Source organism: Lithobates pipiens, unplaced genomic scaffold (assembly GCF_037356315.1).
Source record: "Lithobates pipiens isolate NorthernLeopardFrog02 unplaced genomic scaffold, aLitPip1_a1.2 Scaffold_13, whole genome shotgun sequence".
NCBI classification, from domain to species: domain Eukaryota; kingdom Metazoa; phylum Chordata; class Amphibia; order Anura; family Ranidae; genus Lithobates; species Lithobates pipiens.
In genome coordinates, this window is record NW_027507718.1 from 298416141 (window position 1) to 298437033 (window position 20893).

At 39.9% G+C, this 20893-nt stretch overlaps 1 protein-coding gene across 1 annotated transcript in view; it reads right to left on the bottom strand.

Moving 5' to 3' along the window:
- The window catches only part of PRDM5 (PR/SET domain 5), a 292222-nt gene that overhangs the window by 148482 nt on the left and 122847 nt on the right, over positions 1–20893 (bottom strand). Inside the window, exons 12-13 of the mRNA XM_077476830.1 lie at positions 12188–12348; positions 6980–7073 (exon numbers count right to left, since the gene is read on the bottom strand). Coding sequence (XP_077332956.1) covers positions 6980–7073; positions 12188–12348 — 255 coding nt within the window. The remainder of the gene's footprint in view (positions 1–6979; positions 7074–12187; positions 12349–20893) is intronic.

The window sequence follows — 20893 nt, forward strand, 5'->3', positions numbered from 1 at the left end:
GCATGTATGAATAAATAAACTACATCGCAACTTTCCAGGAGTTTCTTACTTTTGGGTGTATAAAAGTGGAAATTTAGTTGACATTTTTTAATTGAACTGAGAAGTTTATTTTTCTGAATTAAAGAATGAGGACTCTGGGATCCTGTTGCTTTGTTATTACTGAGCTATAGATGTCAGGGGTTGTAATATTTTTTACACAAAAAAGTCAGAAGCAGAAAGAGAATTCAGATAGAGAACACTTTTATGTGTATAGAACGGTCAAACAAATAGCTAAGTGTTTAGAGGAGTGCTAGATCTGTTATGAAACAGACACAATCTGAACAAGCAGCAGTGTAAACCATAAAGAGTGCTGATAGCACATATCCAGATACAAAAGATGAAAGGGTAACTAATAATATATGAGACTGATCATGAGCAGACACACTGGGTTGCCTACATACTCTCTAAAAAATCATTGCAATTCAGAACATGTTGATATTCATATGATGAAATGAAAGGTATACAATGAGAAGAGATTGCAACAAATGCTGCATGAACGGTCTAAAAAACAAATACAGCATTTAAAAAAAGGTTGAAAATTTTGAAAATACCAACCATGTGCATTTAAGCCACAAAAGAAGCACAATAAAATAGAGATAACTATCAGTGTCAATTAAAACATAACAAACAGTTAATAATTAGAGCAAATTGAAATAATAAACACATAAAAAACTGATAATAAATAATAAAAAAATAATAATTTTGTATGCTTGTTTTCTCAAAACATTTGACACATAAATAAGTGACCTAGAAATTTCCTTTAACTTCTTAAGGACCAGCCCCCGTCGTTATACGTCACTGCTTTGACATTAAGTACTGTTGTTATGGCAGCAGCTAGCTATTTTTAACCACCTGAATACAGTGCACTTACACCCCCTTCCTGACCAGACCAATTTTCAGCTTTCAGCGCTTTCACAGTTTGAATGACAATTACTCAGTCATCCAACACTGTACCCATATGAAACTTGCGTCCTTTTTTCCACACAAATAGAGCTTTCTTTTAGTGGTATTTAATCACTAGTGTTTTTTTTATTTTTTGTGCTATAAATAAAATAAAACATAAATTTTGTGAAAAAAATGCCCTTTTCTTTGTTTCTGTCATACATTTTTGCTAATCAGTAATTTTTCTTCATACATTTTGGCCATAATTTATACTGCTACATATCTTTGGTAAAAATAGCCCACATTAGTATATATATATGACCCCTTTTTACAAAGTAGACATTCCAGGGTATTAAGTATGTAGCATGGTGAGTTTTTTTAAGTTGTCATTATTTCCCACAATTCTTTGCAAAATTAAGATTTTTTTTTATTATTATTTTTTTTTACAAAATTGTCATATTTTCAGGTTATTTATCACACACAGCATATGCATACAACAAATTACACCCCAAAATGCATTCGGCTACCCTTCCCGAGTACGGCGATACCACATGTGTGAGACTTTTACACAGCCTGGCCACATACAGAGCACCAACATTGATGTAGTACCTTCAGACGTTCTACGAGCAAAAATTACGCATCTCATTTCTCAACCACCTATTACACTTTTGAAGGCCCTGGAGTACCAGGACAATGGAATTTCCCATAAAATGACCCCATTTTGGAAAGCAAACACCCCAACGTATATTCTATGAGGCATGGGCTGCAAATAGGTACTCGGATACTCTGATGGGCTGCAGATAGGTACTCTGGTACTCTGATGGCCTGGTGACAGGTACTCGGGTACTCTGATGGCCTGGTGACAGGTACTCGGGTACTCTGATGGCTTAGTGACAGGTACTAGAGTACTCTGATGGCCTGGTGACAGGTACTCGGGTACTCTGATGGCCTGGTGACAGGTTCTCTGATGGCTTGGTGACTGGTATTTGGGTACTCTGAAGGGCGGTGACAGGTACTCAGGTACTCATATGGACTGTGACAGGTACTCGGGTACTCAGATGAACTGTGACAGGTACTCAGGTACTCAGATGAACTGTGACAGGTACTCAGGTGCTCAAATAAACTGTGACAGGTACTCAGATGAACTGTGACAAGTACTCAGGTACTCAGATGAACTGTGACAGGTACTCAGATGAACTGTAACAGGTACTCGGGTACTCAGATGGACTGGGACAGGTACTCAGATGGACTGGGACAGGTACTCGGGTACTCAGATGGACTGGGACAGGTACCCGGGTACTCAGATGGGCTGTGACTGGTACTTGGGTACTCTGATGGGCTGTGACAGGTACCCGGGTACTCGGATGAACCGTGATAGGTACTCGGGTACTTTGATGGGCTGTGACAGGTACTCGGGTACTCGGATGAACCGTGACAGGTACTCAGGTACTCTGATGGACCGTCACAGGTACTCGGGTACTCTGATGGACCGTGACAGGTACTCGGGTACCCTGATGGACCGTGACAGGTACTCGGGTACCCTGATGGACTGTGACAGGTACTCGGGTACTCTGATGGACTGAGACAGGTACTCGGGTACTCTGATGTGCCATGACAGGTACTCGGGTACTCTGATGTGCCGTGACAGGTACTCGGGTACTCTGATGAGCCGTGACAGGTACTCGGGTACCCTGATGGACCGTGACAGGTACTTGGGTACTCTGATGGACTGTGACAGGTACTCGGGTACTCTGATGGACTGTGACAGGTACTCGGGTCTTCTGATGGACTGTGACAGGTACTCTATGGCACTCTGATGGACTGTGACAGATACTCAAATACTCTGATTGACTGTGACAGGTACTCAAGTAGTCTAATGGACTGTGACAGGTACTCTGATGGACTGTGAGTGACAGGTACTATGAGGGGTGGTGACAGGTCCTCTTTATTGGGGGGGCAAACAGTGTGATTGGTGTACACTTTAGGCAGTAACGACATGTTACCGCAATCTCCTCCTCACACACGATCGTGTGTGAGGAGGAGAACCCGGTAACGTCTCGTTACCGCGGTTTGTTTACATTTTAGTGATCGGCTGTGAAAGGATCACAGCCGATCATGTGGGTAAACAGCCGGCCAATGGCTGTTTACCAGCATCGGTGACGAGCAGTGTTCCCGGGGAACACGCCGCCACCGACGTGCACGCGTAGCGTGCTCACGATCGCTCGCATGCGCCGTGCACAGTGGGGGTGTGACCATCTGTGATCGCCCGTGACTTCATCACGGCCGATCACGTGGTAAACAGCCATAACCAATGGCTGTTCACCCCCTTCGGTAGCGAGCGGTGTCTCCGTGACACGCCGCCACCGAAGAAACAGGGATGCGCGCACACAATAGGTGCGCCGCCTGGTTGTCATTTGACTGCCGGCGGTCAGAAAGTAGTTAAAAATGCTAGATTGTCTTCTTTAAGATTAAGTGGTCTCTGCAGTGGATTCACCACGAGATCACTTTTATCAGGGGTAGGAGAGGGCCCCCCCTCCCGCCACGCTCCGGTTGTCTCTGCAGCTTACCGGAGCTGTCGGTAGTGGCGGAGCTGATCGGTTCCTCTCCCCTTACTGCATTTTTGATGACCTGTCATTGTCCTGTCATGCTTTTTTTCTATTACAAGGGATGTCTACATTCCTTGTAATAGGAATAAAAGTGACCCAATTTTTTTTTTCAAAAGGACAGTGTCAAAATAAAAACTAATAGTAAAATAAATAAGGAAAAAAATATGAAAGCGCACCGTCCTGTCAAGCTCGCACGCAGAAGCGAACGCATACGTAAGTCGTGCCCGCATATGAAAACGGTGGTCAAACCCCACATGTGAGGTATTGCCGCGATTGTTAGAGCAAGAGCAATAATTCTCGCCCTAGACCTCCTCTTTAACGCAAAACATGCAACCAGTAGAATTTTTTAAATATCGCCTATGGAGATTTTTAAGGCTAAAAGTTTGTCACCATTCCACGAGCGGGCACAATTTTGAACATATTGAGTATCAATTTACTCGGCGTAACATTATCTTTCACAATATAAAAAAAAATAAAAAAATGGGCTAACTTAACTGTTATCTTATTTTTTAATTCAAAAAAGTGCACTTTTTCCAAAAAAAGTGCACTTGTAAGACCGCTGCGCAAATACAGTGTGACATAAAGTATTACAACGACTGCCATTTTATTCTCTAGGGTGTCTGAAAAAAATATATATAATGTTTGGGATCCTAAGTAATTTTCTAGCAAAAAAAAAAAAGATTTTAACTTGTAAACACAGAGTCTGAAAAAGAGGCCTTAACCACTTGCTCACGGCTGCATGTACATTTACGTCAGCAGAATGGCACGGCTGGGCAAATGGGCGGACAGGTACGTGCCTTTGTATTTGCTGCCATGTGGTCACGTGTGCACCACCTGCGGCATGCGCACAATCCTGCCGGGAGCTCCGTTAGTAGGATCGCGGGTCCCGCAAACTCGATGTCTGCGGGGATACCCACGATCACCTCACGGAGCTGAAGAACGGGGAGAGGCTAATGTAAACAAGCATCTCGCGTTTTGCCTAGTGAGTGTCACTGATCATAACTCCCTGTGATCGGGAGCTATGATCAGTGATGTGTCACACACAGCCCCTCCCCCTTACAGTTAGAATCACTCCCCAGGACACACTTAACCCTTTCCTAACCAGCTGGTGGTTAACCCCTTCACTGTCAGTGTAATTTTTTCAGTAATCAGTGCAATTTTATAGCACTGATTGCTGCAAAAATGACAATGGTCCCAAAAATGTGTAAAAATTGTCCGACGTGTCTGCCATAATGTCGCAGTCCCGATAAAAATCGCAAATCGCCCCTTCTACTAGTAAAAAAAATAATAATAAAAATGCCATAAACTAACCCCTATTTTGTAGACGCTATAACTTTTGAGCAAACCAATAAATCAATCAATAAACAAATTTACTTTTACCAAAAATATGTTGAAGAATACGTATCGGCCTAAACTGAGGAAGAAACAGTTTTTTTTATATATTTTTTGGGGATATTTATTATAGAAAAAAGTAAAAAAGAATGCGTTTTTTTCAAAATTGTCGCTCTATTTTTCTTTATAGCGCAAAAAATAAAGGTAATCAAATACCACCAAAAGAAAGCTCTATTTGTAGGAAAAAAGGACATAAATTTTGTCTGGGAGCCACGTCGCACGGCCGTGAAAATTGTCAGTTAAAGCGACGCAGTGCCGAATCACAAAATGTGCTCTGGTCTTTGGCCAGCAAAATGGTTCAGGGCTTAAGTGGTTAAAGCAGTATGAAACCCAAAGCTAAAAATGTAATATATTGCAGCTTATCATTAGATGTGATGGCTGTATCAGTTTTCTTTTCTTATGCTTTTTTCCTTCTGTTTTCTCCTGGTTATCTAGCCAGTAATACACCTCCAGTATGATAATGCCCCCACTCTGGATGAACCCAAACTCCAGTTAACACTTTATAAGCAGTTTTGGCAAACAGTTTTTTTTTTTCCTTTGGGATAAAGATTTTGCATAAATAAATAAAAGCCGATAATTGTAAGCACCCTTGCCAGTGTTAACTGGTTTGTATAATCTCTGTAACTGATACATTCTGCTGGAGAGCTTGCACTTTAAAAAAAAAAACAACAGAATTATTGGCTGGACCACCAGATGAAAATAGAAGAAAGGAAGCCTAAAAAAAGAAAATGAATGCAGATATCACATCTAAAACTAGGTAAGCTGCAATATAATACATTTTTGCTTTTGGGTTTAATAAAGCTTAAAATAGTTACTTTTTAGCTATCAATATTAAAGGCTAGGAAAAACCATTGCTGTTTCAGATCAGGGAGGGCATATCATATGTCAAATTCTTACATTGGGGACTTTGGCAGAGATATCCTTCTGTTTAAATTCCTGGCTTTGCCTCCCTCCATGCCAAAGTGACCATTAAACTACAAACTGTACTGTTAGTGAATACATTCATTTAAATGTGGAGCGTTAAATCCTGCTAACTGCATATTTGGTGCAGTTTTATGAAGCAAATCTTCTACAGGGATCAGTGGTAATATCTGTAAAACCCATCAATCTTTTGAGACAAAATATTACAGAAAGCATACAATTGTGGAGAATGGAGTATACATAATTGGAACAGGTGGAAAAGGTGGCAAGGCAGCAGCCACAAGCGCCAAGGTGATATACCATACTAAGTAAATGGCATCATAAGTGTACAGTGCTAAATGCAATAGACAGTATTGTGGAAAGAGATTTGTATAGAATGCAATCTTAAAGGCCAAAGTTATAATCAGTGTAAAGTTCAGACAGTGGGAGGAAATCTGCCAGAGATCATACTGTGCAGAGAGGGCCTACCAGAGAAAAATAGTGAGGAGAGGAGTAGGGAGATGCCAAATAACCTAGTGCAACTGGGGAGGGATTTTCAGAAAATGTAGTGTTGATGGAGAAGAAAAGCTGTCACAGAATATACTGTAGACACTGAGGAGTGGTGGAGAAGCTGTTAGGGAACAAATTAGTGTGGTCAGTTTTCTGGCTGTGCTGGGAGAACAGCTTGCCTGTTATCCAATGATTAGACTTGTATGCTGACACACCCCCATGCACAGCCATTCATTGGGATGATCAGTGTGCTACTGTTTCTCTGCCTCTCCAAGCCCAGTAATAATGTATGCAAAAGGAAGCCCTCTGGAGGTGGGACCTTATAGGCACTGAATAAATGTTTAAGTTATAAAAAATATAATTTATTGGTACAAAAAGGATTAAAAACATAGTTGGACATACAGAGAATCATGATTCTCTGTATGTCCTACTAAGTTTTTAATCCTTTTTTACCTATAAAGTTCCACCTCCAGAAGGCTTCCTTTTGTATATTTAATAGGGATGATGACACTTCACCCCCTATAGCCAGAGTTATTTTTCAGAATAAATACATAAACAGTATTTATATATACATTTTGCTTTACATTTTAATTTTATTTTGTTTTAAAAGAAAAAATTCACATATACTTTAAACAAAGCAATATCCATACCTGTATGGCTTCTTATATGGACTCTTAGTGTTCCATTACTTGCAAACTTCTGACCACAGTAAGGGCAAATCTTTTCTTTTTCTCCTGTGTGTGTCTGCAAACAAATATGTTTTAAAAATTTAGAAAATGTAGTAATCACTCACAGAGCAAAATACTTCTGAGGTAAACATTCTTTGATCTTTTAACCAGTGTTTTTTTCAATTAGTTTAAAATTAATATTCAGAACACACTAGCATAGATACTGCTCATCGGGGCTTTTTTTGTGCCACAAGGCACACACCTGCTAGCACTGGTCTTGTACTGGTGCTGTGTTTTTATGTAGGGACGCGCTGCTGTGTCAGTTTGCTGGCAGCTGTTAGTTCCCTTTAACTGTTGTAGTGATGTAGTGGGTGGGGATAGTGCCCCTTTACATGCAAGCTGTGGGTAGGGCCCAGCACACTTGGGTATGGGAGCAGGACACCCCAGAGCTGCGGAGATATTAGGGTTGATTTACTAAAGGCAAAAAGACTTTGAACTTTGCAAAGTGCAGTTGTTCCACAGCTTAGTAAATGAGCAGAAGCTCTGCTTACTCCAATTATCCAATCATGTGCAAGCAAAAATTCATTGTTCTCAACTCCTCCTGCTCAAATTACCTTCATATCTTCATACCATCCCCGCTGTGTTCTAATCTTGTGTGCCCCAGTGTGAGTGATTTATAAAAAAAAGTCTGCAATACCTCATTTCACAGCTCTTCTCAGTGATCACATGATCAGCTGGCTCTTTCTCTCTCCTCTCCCGAATGATGTCAGTGGGGGAATCTCGGCCCTGCCCGCTGCATCTATCAGATGGAGAGAGAAGAAAGCCAGCCGATCATGTGATTGTTGCGAAGAGCTCTGAAATTAGGTAGAGCAGGCTTTTTTTTTTATAAAATCACTCACACAGGGGAACACAGGATTAGAACACAACGGGAATGGTATGAAGATGTGAAAGTAGCTTAACAGCCACTTTAACCTCCTTGGCCCCTTCCTAGAGGGTTTTGTGGCTTGGTTTGGAGTGGCCTCTGGGCCTTTGAAGGACATACTTTGTGTGTGAGGAAGGACACCCAGAGTGATTTACACCTTGCTAAACAGACTGTAACATTTGGGGAAGATGACTTTAACAATGAGAAGTATTCTACACTTGTGTGCTCACTGAATAGAAAGTTATTAGAACAAGGAGAATGTTCTGCACTGTGAACTTCCATCAGTGAGACATATACTGCTAATGTGCTGCAAAGTGACTGTAACCTAAGAATTGTGTTGTAGTGGCATTTGTGCAGTAAAGCCTTAAAATGCAACTGGACCAGATATTTATGGGCAATATGTGGACTGCGCCAACTTCTAAATGACTCTGTGTATTACCATTATTTTAACCACATAAAAAAAAATTTCATGTAAATTATTGTATTAATAAATGTGCTAAATACAAAAATTCAACCAACAAAGTACAAGTGCAAATATAAATGTTAAACAAATCCCACTCAATAAAGTGCAAATGCTAGTAAAAAAGTGCTAGTAAAATAACTAATATAAAAATGGATGCCAAAAAATCTTCAGTGAATGCTCCAGTAAATTCATAAAGTGAAAAAATACAAATGTATAACAAGTCCACATGAACTGTGAGTGATCAATTCATTCCCATGGGTTTATCTCTTATCCATAGTTATGTGCATCTAACTTCAGCATTCTGTGACTCCACCACCACCTTTTAGAATGGCCACTTACCAGAAACAGATATGTATGCGCCTTTGATCCATCAATTGGATAACCACTCCATTCAATCGATCAATCTGCACCCTTTCCAAGCAGTGTATGAATGTGATTGGTTTCTTTTCCTCATTTAATTCTCAGAAAAAGTAGATGGCCATCATGGTGTAGTATATTTATACTCTTTATTAAAATATTTAAAAAAGAGACTATTGCACTCACGTTTGGGTGTGCCCCTAAGCCTGAGGAAAAAAAATGTTTTTATACATTTTTGGGGATATTTATTATAGCAAAAAGTAAAAAATAATGTGTTTTTTTCAAAATTGTTGCTCTTTTTTTGTTTATAGCGCAAAAAATAAAAACCGCAGGGGTGAAAAAATACCACCAAAAGAAAGCTCTACTTGTGGGAGAAAAAGGAAGTCAATTTTGTTTGGGAGTCACATCGAACGACCGCGCAATTGTCAGTTAAAGAAATGCAGTGCCGAATCGCAAAAAGTGGTCTGGTCTTAAGCCAGCAAAATGGTCTGGTCTGAAAGTGGTTAATACAGTAATTTACATAAAAAATATTTTTATATGATTAAAATAGTGGTGATATACAGAGTCATTTAGAAGTTGGCGCAGTCCACATATTGCCCATTATCTCTAACATTTCACCATAGAGTGAAGTATACTATTGACTGCAGCAAACAAAAATCATTGGTCAAATATTTTGAGTCTTTTTGCGCCGGTAGCATATATATAATATTTTTTCACATATGGACCAGATAATTATTTATTCTAGGCAACAGATTGCAGGTCGGGAAAATATATGTGTGGCATCAGACCACGTAAAGATGACACAATATGGCAAGGTTACACTCCAATAAAAGATGGGGGATTGTCTCATGCAGGAAAACGCGGGGAGGGTTCAGGGTCAACAGTCAACCAATGTAGCCTCACCTTATAAGCTCACTGACTTGCTGCTGCCACTGATAAAAATGAACCCTGGCAGAGAAAGTCTTTCACTACTTGCTTTCTCTGCTTCGCTCTGCATTGCATGATGCCATCAGTCAGAGTGCAGAGGAAGAATGTGGTGGATTATTTATTCTGAGGCTTCTGTGTTTACAAGTGGCAGTGACACTCACATACTTCCCAAGAATCCCAGATCCTGCACAACAGTTCCGCAATTTTGCACCCTCTCCAACAGAGTCTGTGTCCCATGATCAGTCCTGCAGGTTCCAGGACACTGGACACTGGGCTTCAGACATTTGCAGCTGAAACTCACAAAACAAATGACCAACATCCTTTGGGCTGCCCCTCCTCTGCCATGCCCACTTTCCTCCCCTACCATGCTCCTTGTTCCTTGCATGCAATTGTAAGGAAGAGTTTATTGTTCTACTGTCAGTCTGTGACATAGAGGCATAACAAGAACCTTTGGTGCTCTGGTGCAAGAAACCATGAAGCCCCCCCTAACCCCCCCCCCCCCCCCCCCCGCTGTGCAAGAAAAAAAGAGCTGTTAATTGGCAAGACTGTCAGTACATTGTTTACCAGGGCACTGATAATCAGTTCCCTGATTATCAGTGAAGTCCCATCAGGGCCTATCAGTGCAGTCTATCAGTGCCCATCTGTGTCGCCTATTAGTGATCATCACTGCCTCCTGGCAATGTCTATCAGTGCTGTCTATCAGTTTATTTACTAAAGCTGGAAAGTGCAAAATCAGGCTCACTTCTGCATAGAAACCAATGAGCTTCCAGGTTTTATTGCCAAAGCTTAATTGAACAAGCTGAGGTTAGAAGCTCATTGGTTTCTATGCAGAAGTGAGCCTGATTTTGCACTTTCCAGCTTTAGTAAATAAACCCCATTGTGTACTTAAAAGTGGGGTATGCCTGTACTGCATTCCCCCTTCCCCTTTGCAGCTGCCATAGTGTCACATCCTTTTGTCCTCCTCATCTGCAGCCTGCCCAGGGGGGAAGGGGAAGGGACAGGGGGATCTATGGTACAGAGGTGGCTGCATAACATACATTGGCTTTTTTCTTTAACGGCGGCCTATTGGCTAGGTCACCAATGTGTTGCATTAGGCAACCTACTCATTTTAAATAAAATGCAAAAACTTTTAAAACCTAGCCTACAACATTTTTTAAGGCAACACACTTGAGCACACAGATTAATAACACTCGTGCACTGTGGTGCGTAGCATCTTGGATTCTGCATCTGCAATCCTAGGAATACACTATCTTACACTGTTCATGTCCCACAGAATCCAAGGCAATGTGCAGTGTCAATAGGGTGCCAAGTTCTGACAAGTTTCAACTATGCTGTTACTGCCACACAAAATTATCTCCTGCCTCTTAGTCCCACTGACACAAATGGTATGGGGTTTACATTATCCCACTTACACCAACAATGGGGCTTATTTCAGCAAAGTGACACCAACAATGGGGCTTATTTTATCCCACTGATACAAACAATGAGGTTTAGTTTATCCTACTAACAGCAACAACAAAGCTTATATTACTCTCATTAACAAACAATGATAATGCTTATTTTACTCCCACTTACACCAATGATGGGGCTTATTTTATCCCACTAACATTAATTATGGCACTTATTTTACTTCCACAGCCACCTATAGACATGAACGGGTGAAGGCGGCTCTACGCAGCTATGTGTTGCTCCTTGCGTAAAGTAGCACATGACACAATATCCCAAACACACACTACCTGAATTTGGGACATTACCTCTATGCACATGTGCAGATGCCCATTATTATTATTTTTTTATCGATATAATATTGCACTAGCACTTTTTTGTTAAAGAGTAGATTTTTATTTATTTTTTACTACCAAAGTGGTTTAGTCTTTCTGCATGTCTAAAACATTCTTTGCTTCTTTACTGTTGTATAAGGATTTGTTTTCTATTAAAATACAACTGCTAACCACATGGCACAAATAAGATTCCTTTGTTAATATAAAGGAAACTATTTCTAAGAAAGTCAATAAAGCTACATATTTTTCATTGTCTGACACAGCTGATCTAAACATAGAATCTATCTTGATTAGAGGAGAGTAAATCTAATTTCCACCTTACTTAAACATTGAGGAAAATAACATTATTATCTTTCCAATTTTGTTGGGAAAGAAATAACTGGACCAGGATTTTATAAATAAATAAATAAATATATACACACACACACACACACATACATTAAATTAGAAAACATTCTACCAAATTTGAGGTGAATACAGTTGTATATTGAAAAAATATATATAGTTTATATATATATAGTTTTATATTGAAAAAACTGCAATCCCACTCTGCTATTAGTACAGGAAGAAACAAAAATGTTGTTATTAATCCACATTTTATCTGATGCAGTAGTGTTATGATAAGGAAATTGGGAATGTAATGTTACGTCTCAACTATCCCTTTCCTGGAGATCCTAATAAACGGCAATGAAAAGAACCAATAAATTACATTTGTGGGAAAGAAGAACAAGGACACTTACTTTTTTATGGCTCTTTAGAACTGAAGGGGTCACAAAGGCTTTGTCACAAAGATCACATTTGTACTTCTTGTGGCCATCATGCACAACTTGTATGTGAACATTTAACGTGTCTTTCCTTTTAAATGTAGCATCACAGTGGTCACACTTAAACGTTCGTTCACCTTAGAATTAATAAATGAAATGTTTTCAAACAAATAAAACTAACCCAAAAATTGTTCAATAGCTAATCTGTCTGTATTTCTTTTACAAATGGAAAACAATATACAGCATGTACAACATAATAATCAACAGGTAATACATCAAATGTTTAATAGAAAAGAGATAGTGGATCCCAGGCAATGCCATTGACTAAATACTGTATGTCATGACCATATTTGGTCAACAATGTCACCCAGAATCCCTTGTGCTTACATTACTGCAGCATAGGGGATTTGTAATTTCCAACAGGAGTGCAGAAGGAGAACACTGTCAGGCAGCAGGTCATTGTGGCAGTGAGTAAACTCTGAACAGGTGCTTGTCATGATTGACAATGGTTTACATTTGTGGACATCGTGTTAATATTCAGATTCTTTAAAAGGTATAGTTACAACATAGGGTTATCTTTATTATTCCAGCCAGACCCTAATCAAGGCATGCAGCCTGGGTAACTAAGAAAAGGAGGGCAGTGGGCATGCATCCCCCACAAATACTAGAAGGTATCTTGCAAGAGGAAGGGGAGATTATGGATGAATATATTATATTATATATTAATTCTGGTAGCTCTCTTGATAATAGGGGAGTAGGGCAGAGAAACATTGTGCTCCTACAAACCCCCACATTTTATTGTGAACAGCGTGCATGATGATGTAAGCTCATCTAGTGCTGCCCAACATATTTAGTAATATCTGACATCGTCAGGGGCATGGGGGTCAACCCGAATCCAGCCTGTTTGCCAAAATGAGGGTTGTTAACATTTTGTAAGTAGCCTCAAATTTGCAGTGGCGGTGTGATGTCACAAATTTCTTTTGAACAAAATGTGAGTACCTTTCCTTTTAATATTAAATAAAAGCTTTTAAAAACGTACTATCACCATGGATATGCTTCTCTCCCCCCATGTATATAACCATGGAGAACATACAAATTGAAAAGTGAACATTCTCCCAACGCACCAGCAGCAGCGTTTGAATAGCAACACAGTGGCTTACATTGTGAAAGCTTGATTAACCCCTCAAGGGGACTGGATCTGGTGAGAGCAATCACATTTCCACATTACTGAGTGGCGCACCGGGGATGAATGTTTCCTCTTTATATTGACTTTTTTGCACTAGTCACCTCACTTTACTATCATCTCTCGAAGTACTGCAGCATACGATTTTCCAGCGATTTCTGAAAGCGATTTTGGAAAAGTTTTTACATCAAAGGATATTTCCAGGGACTTTATTATTATTTTGCATGAATTCTGCATGATTGCCAAGATTAATTTAATTGCACATGTGAATTATTTTTATTTTTATTTCTATTTACATTTTTTCTTGATATATGTATTTTCTGCATTCGCTCTTGTTTTTAGGATTTCCTACAAAATTGCAATAGAAGTAGAATATAGACGGGTTACCGTAGCACTAGCACTTTACGCATAAGTTTGATAGCACCGGTAAATTTGATGCGCATACACTTATATGCACAAGCTGCACATACATTGGGTTTTAGCGCCATAGCCCACTTTTTAATTTATGCTTTCCATAATGATACATTTTTTTGATCATTATGGCAGAGGATTGCTAGCCTGGTGTGACCTTGCTATGATTATAGCTATGATTATAGCAGCCTGCAAACCAGATGTCCAAAACTAGTTTTGCTATGGGAAGGAGGAGACACATTTTTAATTAAAAAATACTATTTTTAAAATAGTGCTAGTGGTGATATTATGTAGTACTGTGAAGAGAATGGGCTATAAATGTACAGTATAATGACACCCAGAGCAGGAGACCATTAGTATATATTGGCACCTGGAGAAGGAGTGACCATTAGCATATACTCCGCAGGATAAAAATACATGCTTGTGGGTACATAGTAGTAGTTTTGAGCCCTTTTAAATATTTGAGTTTTTCTATATGTTGAGAGAGGAAGACACATATGTGACATAAAGAGCTGGAGACCTTTACTTAATGTCGTTGTAAAGGCAGACAGGTTTTTTTTTTTTTGCCCTAACACATTATGTGAATTAGGGACCTTAGATTGTAAGCTCCTTGAGGGCAGGGACTGATGTGAGTGTACAATATTCATGTAAAAAGCTGTGTAAATTAATGTTGTTATAAAGGTACCTGAAATAAAATAAATACTCACCTGAGCCCAAACTCGATCCAGAGCTATGGTGGAGAGCAACAGCACTGCTCTCTTTCCTCACTAGACATGGATGCAGCAGCAGAAGCCATTGGCTCCTGCTACTGTCAATCAAATCCTGTGTAGTGGGGACAGGGCTGATCCAAACTATGTGTGTCAATAGATGCACACATTCTGACTGCTATGGAGGAGCTCAGAAGGGAGGAGAAGCCAGGAGCGCTGGTGGAGGACCCCAGAAGAGGAGGACTGGTACTGATATGTAGAATACCATTGCACAGAGCAGGTAAGTATGACATTTATTTAAAGTGTTTGTTAAGGCAGAAGGTTTTTTCTACCTTAATACATTCTCTGCATTAAGGTAAAAAAAACCTTCTGAGATCATTCCCCCCAGCACTCTCTAAATGGGGTAGTACAGTGACTAAGTGTTTAGCACTTCCACATAGCAGCACTAGAGTCGGCACCAGCTGCATGGAGTTTGCATGTTCTCCCTGTGCCTCTGCGGGCTTCCTCGCACACTCCAAAGACATGCTTGTAGGTTAATTGGTTCTTGTCTCAAATGGGGCTTGTATATGTATGTATGAATGTGAATTCATACATGTAAATCAAATCCTGTGAGGAGGGGGCGGGGCCGAGCCACACTATGTGTGTCAATAGATGCACACATTCTGGCTTGGGATCAAGCCCGTATGAGCAAGGCTGCTATGGAGGACCTCAGAAGGTAGGAGGAGCCACGAGCGCTGATGGAGGACCCCGGAGAAGGAGAAGGACCGGGGCTGCTCTGTGGAAAACCATTGCACAGAGCCGATAAGTATGACATGTTTATTACTTAAAACAAAATGTATCCTTTGTAATCACTTTAATAACAAGGTGCCTTCTATTTTGTGAGTTCTCTATTTGTATAGGGATTGTGGGAACACACCTTTATTTACCTAGCAGCACATGTGTGGTGAAAAATAATTTTTCAAGATAACTAAAATTTTTTAAGCCTTTGGGACTTTTAATACACTTACACGGATATTACTACTTTATAAGTAGAAAATGCAATACAAAAACACTGACTTTAGGAGGTGTAGTGAGTATAGCCCAGCGCAACAGTGTAAAAACTAGTACAAAGCTCTGCTATCAGGGGCCTGTCATGTGCACCTAACTTTACACATGACCAGGCAGAACTCTATGCCCCTGTACACACGGTCGGAGATTTCCACAACCAAATCCGTTGGATTTTGCCCGTCGGATTTTGTCCGTCGGATCTTGTCCGAAACTGTTGCATACACACGGTCGGACAAAGTTGGCAAAAAATCCGATCTTTCAGAACTTGATGACGTAATTTCGTTATGATGGCACTATATTCAGGCTAGTAGCCAATAGCTTTGATGTAGGAATTTGATCTGAGCATGCGTGGCACTTGGTCTGATCAAAATTCTCTACACATGATCGGAGTATGTCCGATCGGCCCAGTTGGTCGGGAAATATTTCCAACATGTATGTCCGACAGATATTCCGACGGAATCAGTCCGATGCATATCACACACAGTCGGATTATCCGACGACACGGTCCGATAGGACACATTCCGACGGATTCTCCGACCGTGTGTACAAGGGCTAACACAGCCCAGCCAAACTGATGCCAAAGTTAAACCTACACAATCAGCCCTCAGAACCCCTTTACTGTTCTGAGGAAAAAACTACATTTGTACATAGCAGACACTTTGTCCAAAGTGTCGCCGCTACATAAGCATATCACTTGCCCGAAAAAATGTGCTCCTTTTCTTTTGTCAAGGTAATAATTTTAGTGCTTTTTTGCCTACTTTCAGATTGAATATGCATTCTTAAAAATATTAACAAATTAACAATAATTTAACAGATCAACGTTTTCTTCAAATGTATAGCCCAGAAGAGGATGAGGCTAGTAACCACATGTCATTTAATGGAAGCCAGATGTGTGATAATGTCCAATTAGAAAAACATGTCTGCTTTTTGCTTGTGATGTGTCCTATAGGGGATTTGTTTTGTGCTGGAGATGGAAGACATCCACTCTGCTTCATCATCTGTGGAGCCAACATAATAAATATGTGGTTTGCCTAGACTATATAGGATGTTTATTGGTCTATTTATCAAGACTTCTTATTGATCTCACCAGGAAGTAAGATGTCTTCCTGTGTTTTTAAGAAGGTTCTATTTAAAACACGCTAATATTTTACACATTTGATTAAATAGCCCTGCATAATAAAATGTTGGGACATTAGCTTCACTATCTATCCATCTATCTATCTATCTATCTATCTATCTATCTATCTATCTATCTATCTATCTATCTATTTATATCTACTCTGTGGTACATGATGCTGGTTTTCCTTCATAAACATTCAATTAAGCCGATAGGTAGACAAACCAAAACAACACATGACCACTGCTAATGAATATTTCAAAGACCTTTATGGGGCAATGTTAAGAACCATGGTTTATTTTCATGCAGTTAGTTAGGCCTTCATGTAGAAGTGACAGTATTTAGAGCAGAGCTAGTTTACAGAATATATATATATATATATATATATATATATATATATATATATATATATATATATATATATATATATATATATATATATATATATATATATATATATATATATACTGTATATAGTGGGAAAATTATTTGATCCCCACCATATTTTGTAAGTTTGAAATTGATGGTCTAAAATTTTTATCATAGGTGTATTTTAAATGATAGAGGTAGAATATCAACCACAAATCCAGAAAAAACACATGATACAAATGTTATAAATTGAGTTGCAGTTCAGAGAGTAAAATTAGTATTTGATCCTCTACTAACCAACAATAATTCTGGCTCCCACAGATTAGTCCTGTCAATTTAAGAAGGTGCTCCTAAAAAAAAACTTGTTATGTGTATAAAAGACACCTGTCCACAGTATCTCTTTCTTCCATTCAAACCTCACCATAATGGGCAAGACCAAAGAGCTGTCAAAGGACATCAAGGACCTGCACGAGGCAGGAATGGGCTACAAGACCATCAGCAAGAATCTTGATGAGAAGGAGACAACAGTTGGAGCGATTATTCACAAATGGAAGAAATACAAAATAACCATCAATCATCCTCAGTTTGGAGCTCCAAGCAAGATTTCACATCATGGGGTAAGAATGATCATAACAAAAGTTTGGGATCAGCCCACAACTACACGGGAGAAGCTTGTGAATGATCTCGAGGCAATTGGGACCACAGGCACCAAACAAACCATCGGTAGCAAAATACGCCGCCATGGATTAAAATCCTGCAGCACCCGCAAGGCCCCCCTCCTCAAGAAGGCACATGTACAGGGCCGTCTGAAGTTTGCCAATGAATATCTAAATGATTCAGAGAAGAATTGGGAGACAGTGCTGTTGTCAGATGAGACTAAAATTGAGTTCTTTGGTGTTAACTTGACTCGCGGTGTTTGAAGGAAGAAGGAAGAAAAATGCTGAATATAACCCTAAGAACACTATTTCTACAGTCAAGCATGGAGGTGGAAACATTATGCTTTGGGGCAGTTTCTCTGCTAAAGGTATAGGCCAATTTTGCCACATTGAGGGGCTAATGGACATGATCATCTATTATGAAGATGGGTCATGAATGGGACTTCCAGCATGACAATGATCCAAAACATACCACCAAGGCAACAAAGAAATGGCTCAAGAAGAAGCACATTAAGGTCATGGAATGGCCTAGCCAGTCTCCAGACCTTAATCCTATAGAAAATTTATGGAGGGAGCTGAAACTTCGAGTTACCAAGCGACAGCCAAGAAACATTAAGGATTTAGAGAAGATCTATAAAGAAGAGTGGACCAAAATCCCTCCTGAGATATGTGCAAACCTGGTAACCAACTACAAGAAACATTTTACCTCTGTGCTTGCCAACAAGGGTTTCTCTACTAAGTACTAAGTCATGTTTTGCTTGGGGATCAAATACTTATTTTACTCACTGAACTGCAAATCAATTTATAGCATTTGTATCATGTGTTTCTTTATGGATTTTTTGGATATGATAACAATTATAGACCCTTAATTTCATATATTTTTATATATATTAAAATACTGTATATAAATAAGGGAATTTAAGCAAGTGCTTACACATTAATATTGAAATCTACTTGGAGATCATACAGATGAAATTACATTTGGAGTATTTGATCAAGTTTATTCTAACAAAAAAATAATATAGTGATATCTCCTTAACCACTAGGAGCCAACGCTATAGCCGAAAGACGGCTACAGCGCGGTCACCAATTGCGGGGAGGCCTCCTGTTTACTTCCGCAATGCCTGCTCCCGTGAGCACGCATCAGGGAAATTCTGTGCTGGCCTTGTCCCTTGGACACAGCCAGTCACAGATGGCTGTAAATGGCCAATCACAGCGGCTGTTTACAGCACGATCTGAGTGTCCAATGAGAGATGATCTCATATGTAAACATATGAGATCATCTCTCATCACCAGCTCTCCCCCATCACACAGAGACAGCATGTGAGGAGGGGAGAGCAAATGGCTGCAGCGGTTAGTAAAAAAAAATAAACAGAAAATAAAGTGCCCACAGTAAATGTCAGTGCCATCTGTCCCCACTGCCATCTGTCCCCACTGTTACCTGTCCCACACTGCCACCTGTCAGTGCCATCTGTCCCCAGTGCCACCTGTCCCCAGTGCTACTTGTCAGTGCCACCTGTCCCCAGTGCCACCCATCAGTGCCACCTGTCCCCATTGCCACCTGTCAGTGCCATCTGTCCCCAGTGCCACGTATAAGTGCCATCTGTCATCAGTGCCACATCAGTGTCACATCAGTGCCATGTGTCATCAGTGCCACATATTAGTGCCATCTGTCATCAGTGGCACATCAGTGTCACGTGTCAACAGTGCCACATATGAGTGCCATCTGTCATCAGTGCTACGTATCAGTGCCATCTGTCATAAGTGCCATCTGTTATCAGTGTCACATGTCATCAGCGCCATGTATCAGTGCCATCTGTCATCAGTGTCACGTGTCATCAGTGCCATGTATTAGTGTCATCTGTGCCATGTATTAGTGCCATCTGTCATCAGTGTCACGTATTAGTGCCATCTGTCATCAGTGCCAGGTATTAGTGCCATCTGTATTTGCCATATGTCATCAGTGCCACGTGTCATCAGTGTCACATATTAGTGCCATCTGTCATCAGTGTCACGTGTCATCAGTGCCACATATTAGTGCCATCTGTCATCAGTGCCACATCAGTGTCACGTGTCATCAGTGCCACGTATCAGTGCCACCTGTCATCAGTGCCACGTCAGTGTCACGTGTCATTGTACTAGTGCTTCAGGGCTTTCAAAAGTGTAATAGGTAGTCAACAAGTTAGATGTGTAATGTATGCTCCTAGAACAATGATGGCGCCCTCTGCATGTTGGGCCTCGCCATGTGGCCAGGCTGTGGAAAAGTCCCACACATGTGGTATCGTAATACTCAGGAGGAGTAGCAGAATGTATTTTTGGGGTGTCATTTGTGGTATACACATGCTATGTGAGAGAAATAACCTATTATAATGCCAATTTTGGGGGGTAAAAAAAAAATCTTCATTTTGAAAAGAATTGTGGGAAAAAATTACAACATCAAAATACCTCACTATGCCTCTTACTAAATACCTTGGAATGTCTACTTTCAAAAAAGGGGTCATTTGGGGGGTATTTGTACTTTCCTGGCTTGTTCGGGTTGCAAAAAATGAGATAGGCCACCAGTACATCAGGTGTGGTAAATTTTTTATGATTTGCACCACAGCTTGTAGACTCTAACTTTCACAAAGACCAAATAATATCCACTAATTTGGGTCATTTTTACCAAATATATGTAGCAGTATAAATTGTGGCCAAAATTTATGAAGAAAAATTAATAACTTACAAAATGTTATCACAGAAACAAAGAAAAATGTGTTTTTTTCAAAAATGTTCAGTCTTTTTTCATTTATAGCGTAAAAAAATAAAAAACCTAGAGGTGATCAAATACCTCCAAACTAAAGCTCTATTTGTATGAAAAAAAGGACAAAAAATTCATTTGGGTACAGTATTGCATGACTGAGTAATTGTCATTCAAAGTGTGAGAGCACCGAAAGGTCTGGTCACGAGGGGGGTTTAAGTGCCCAGTTGTCAAGTGGTTAAAGCTGAGCTCCAGGCATTCATAATATTTAACACTTTAATACAGCCATGTATTAATTAGAAAAAAAAATATTTTGAATACTGTAAATTTAAATATAGAAATCTGTGTAAATAAAACTTTGCTTAACTGCTTCAATACTAAACACTTTTACCCCCTTCTTGCCCAGGCCAATTTTCAGCTTTCAGCGCTGTCACACTTTGAATGACAATTGCATC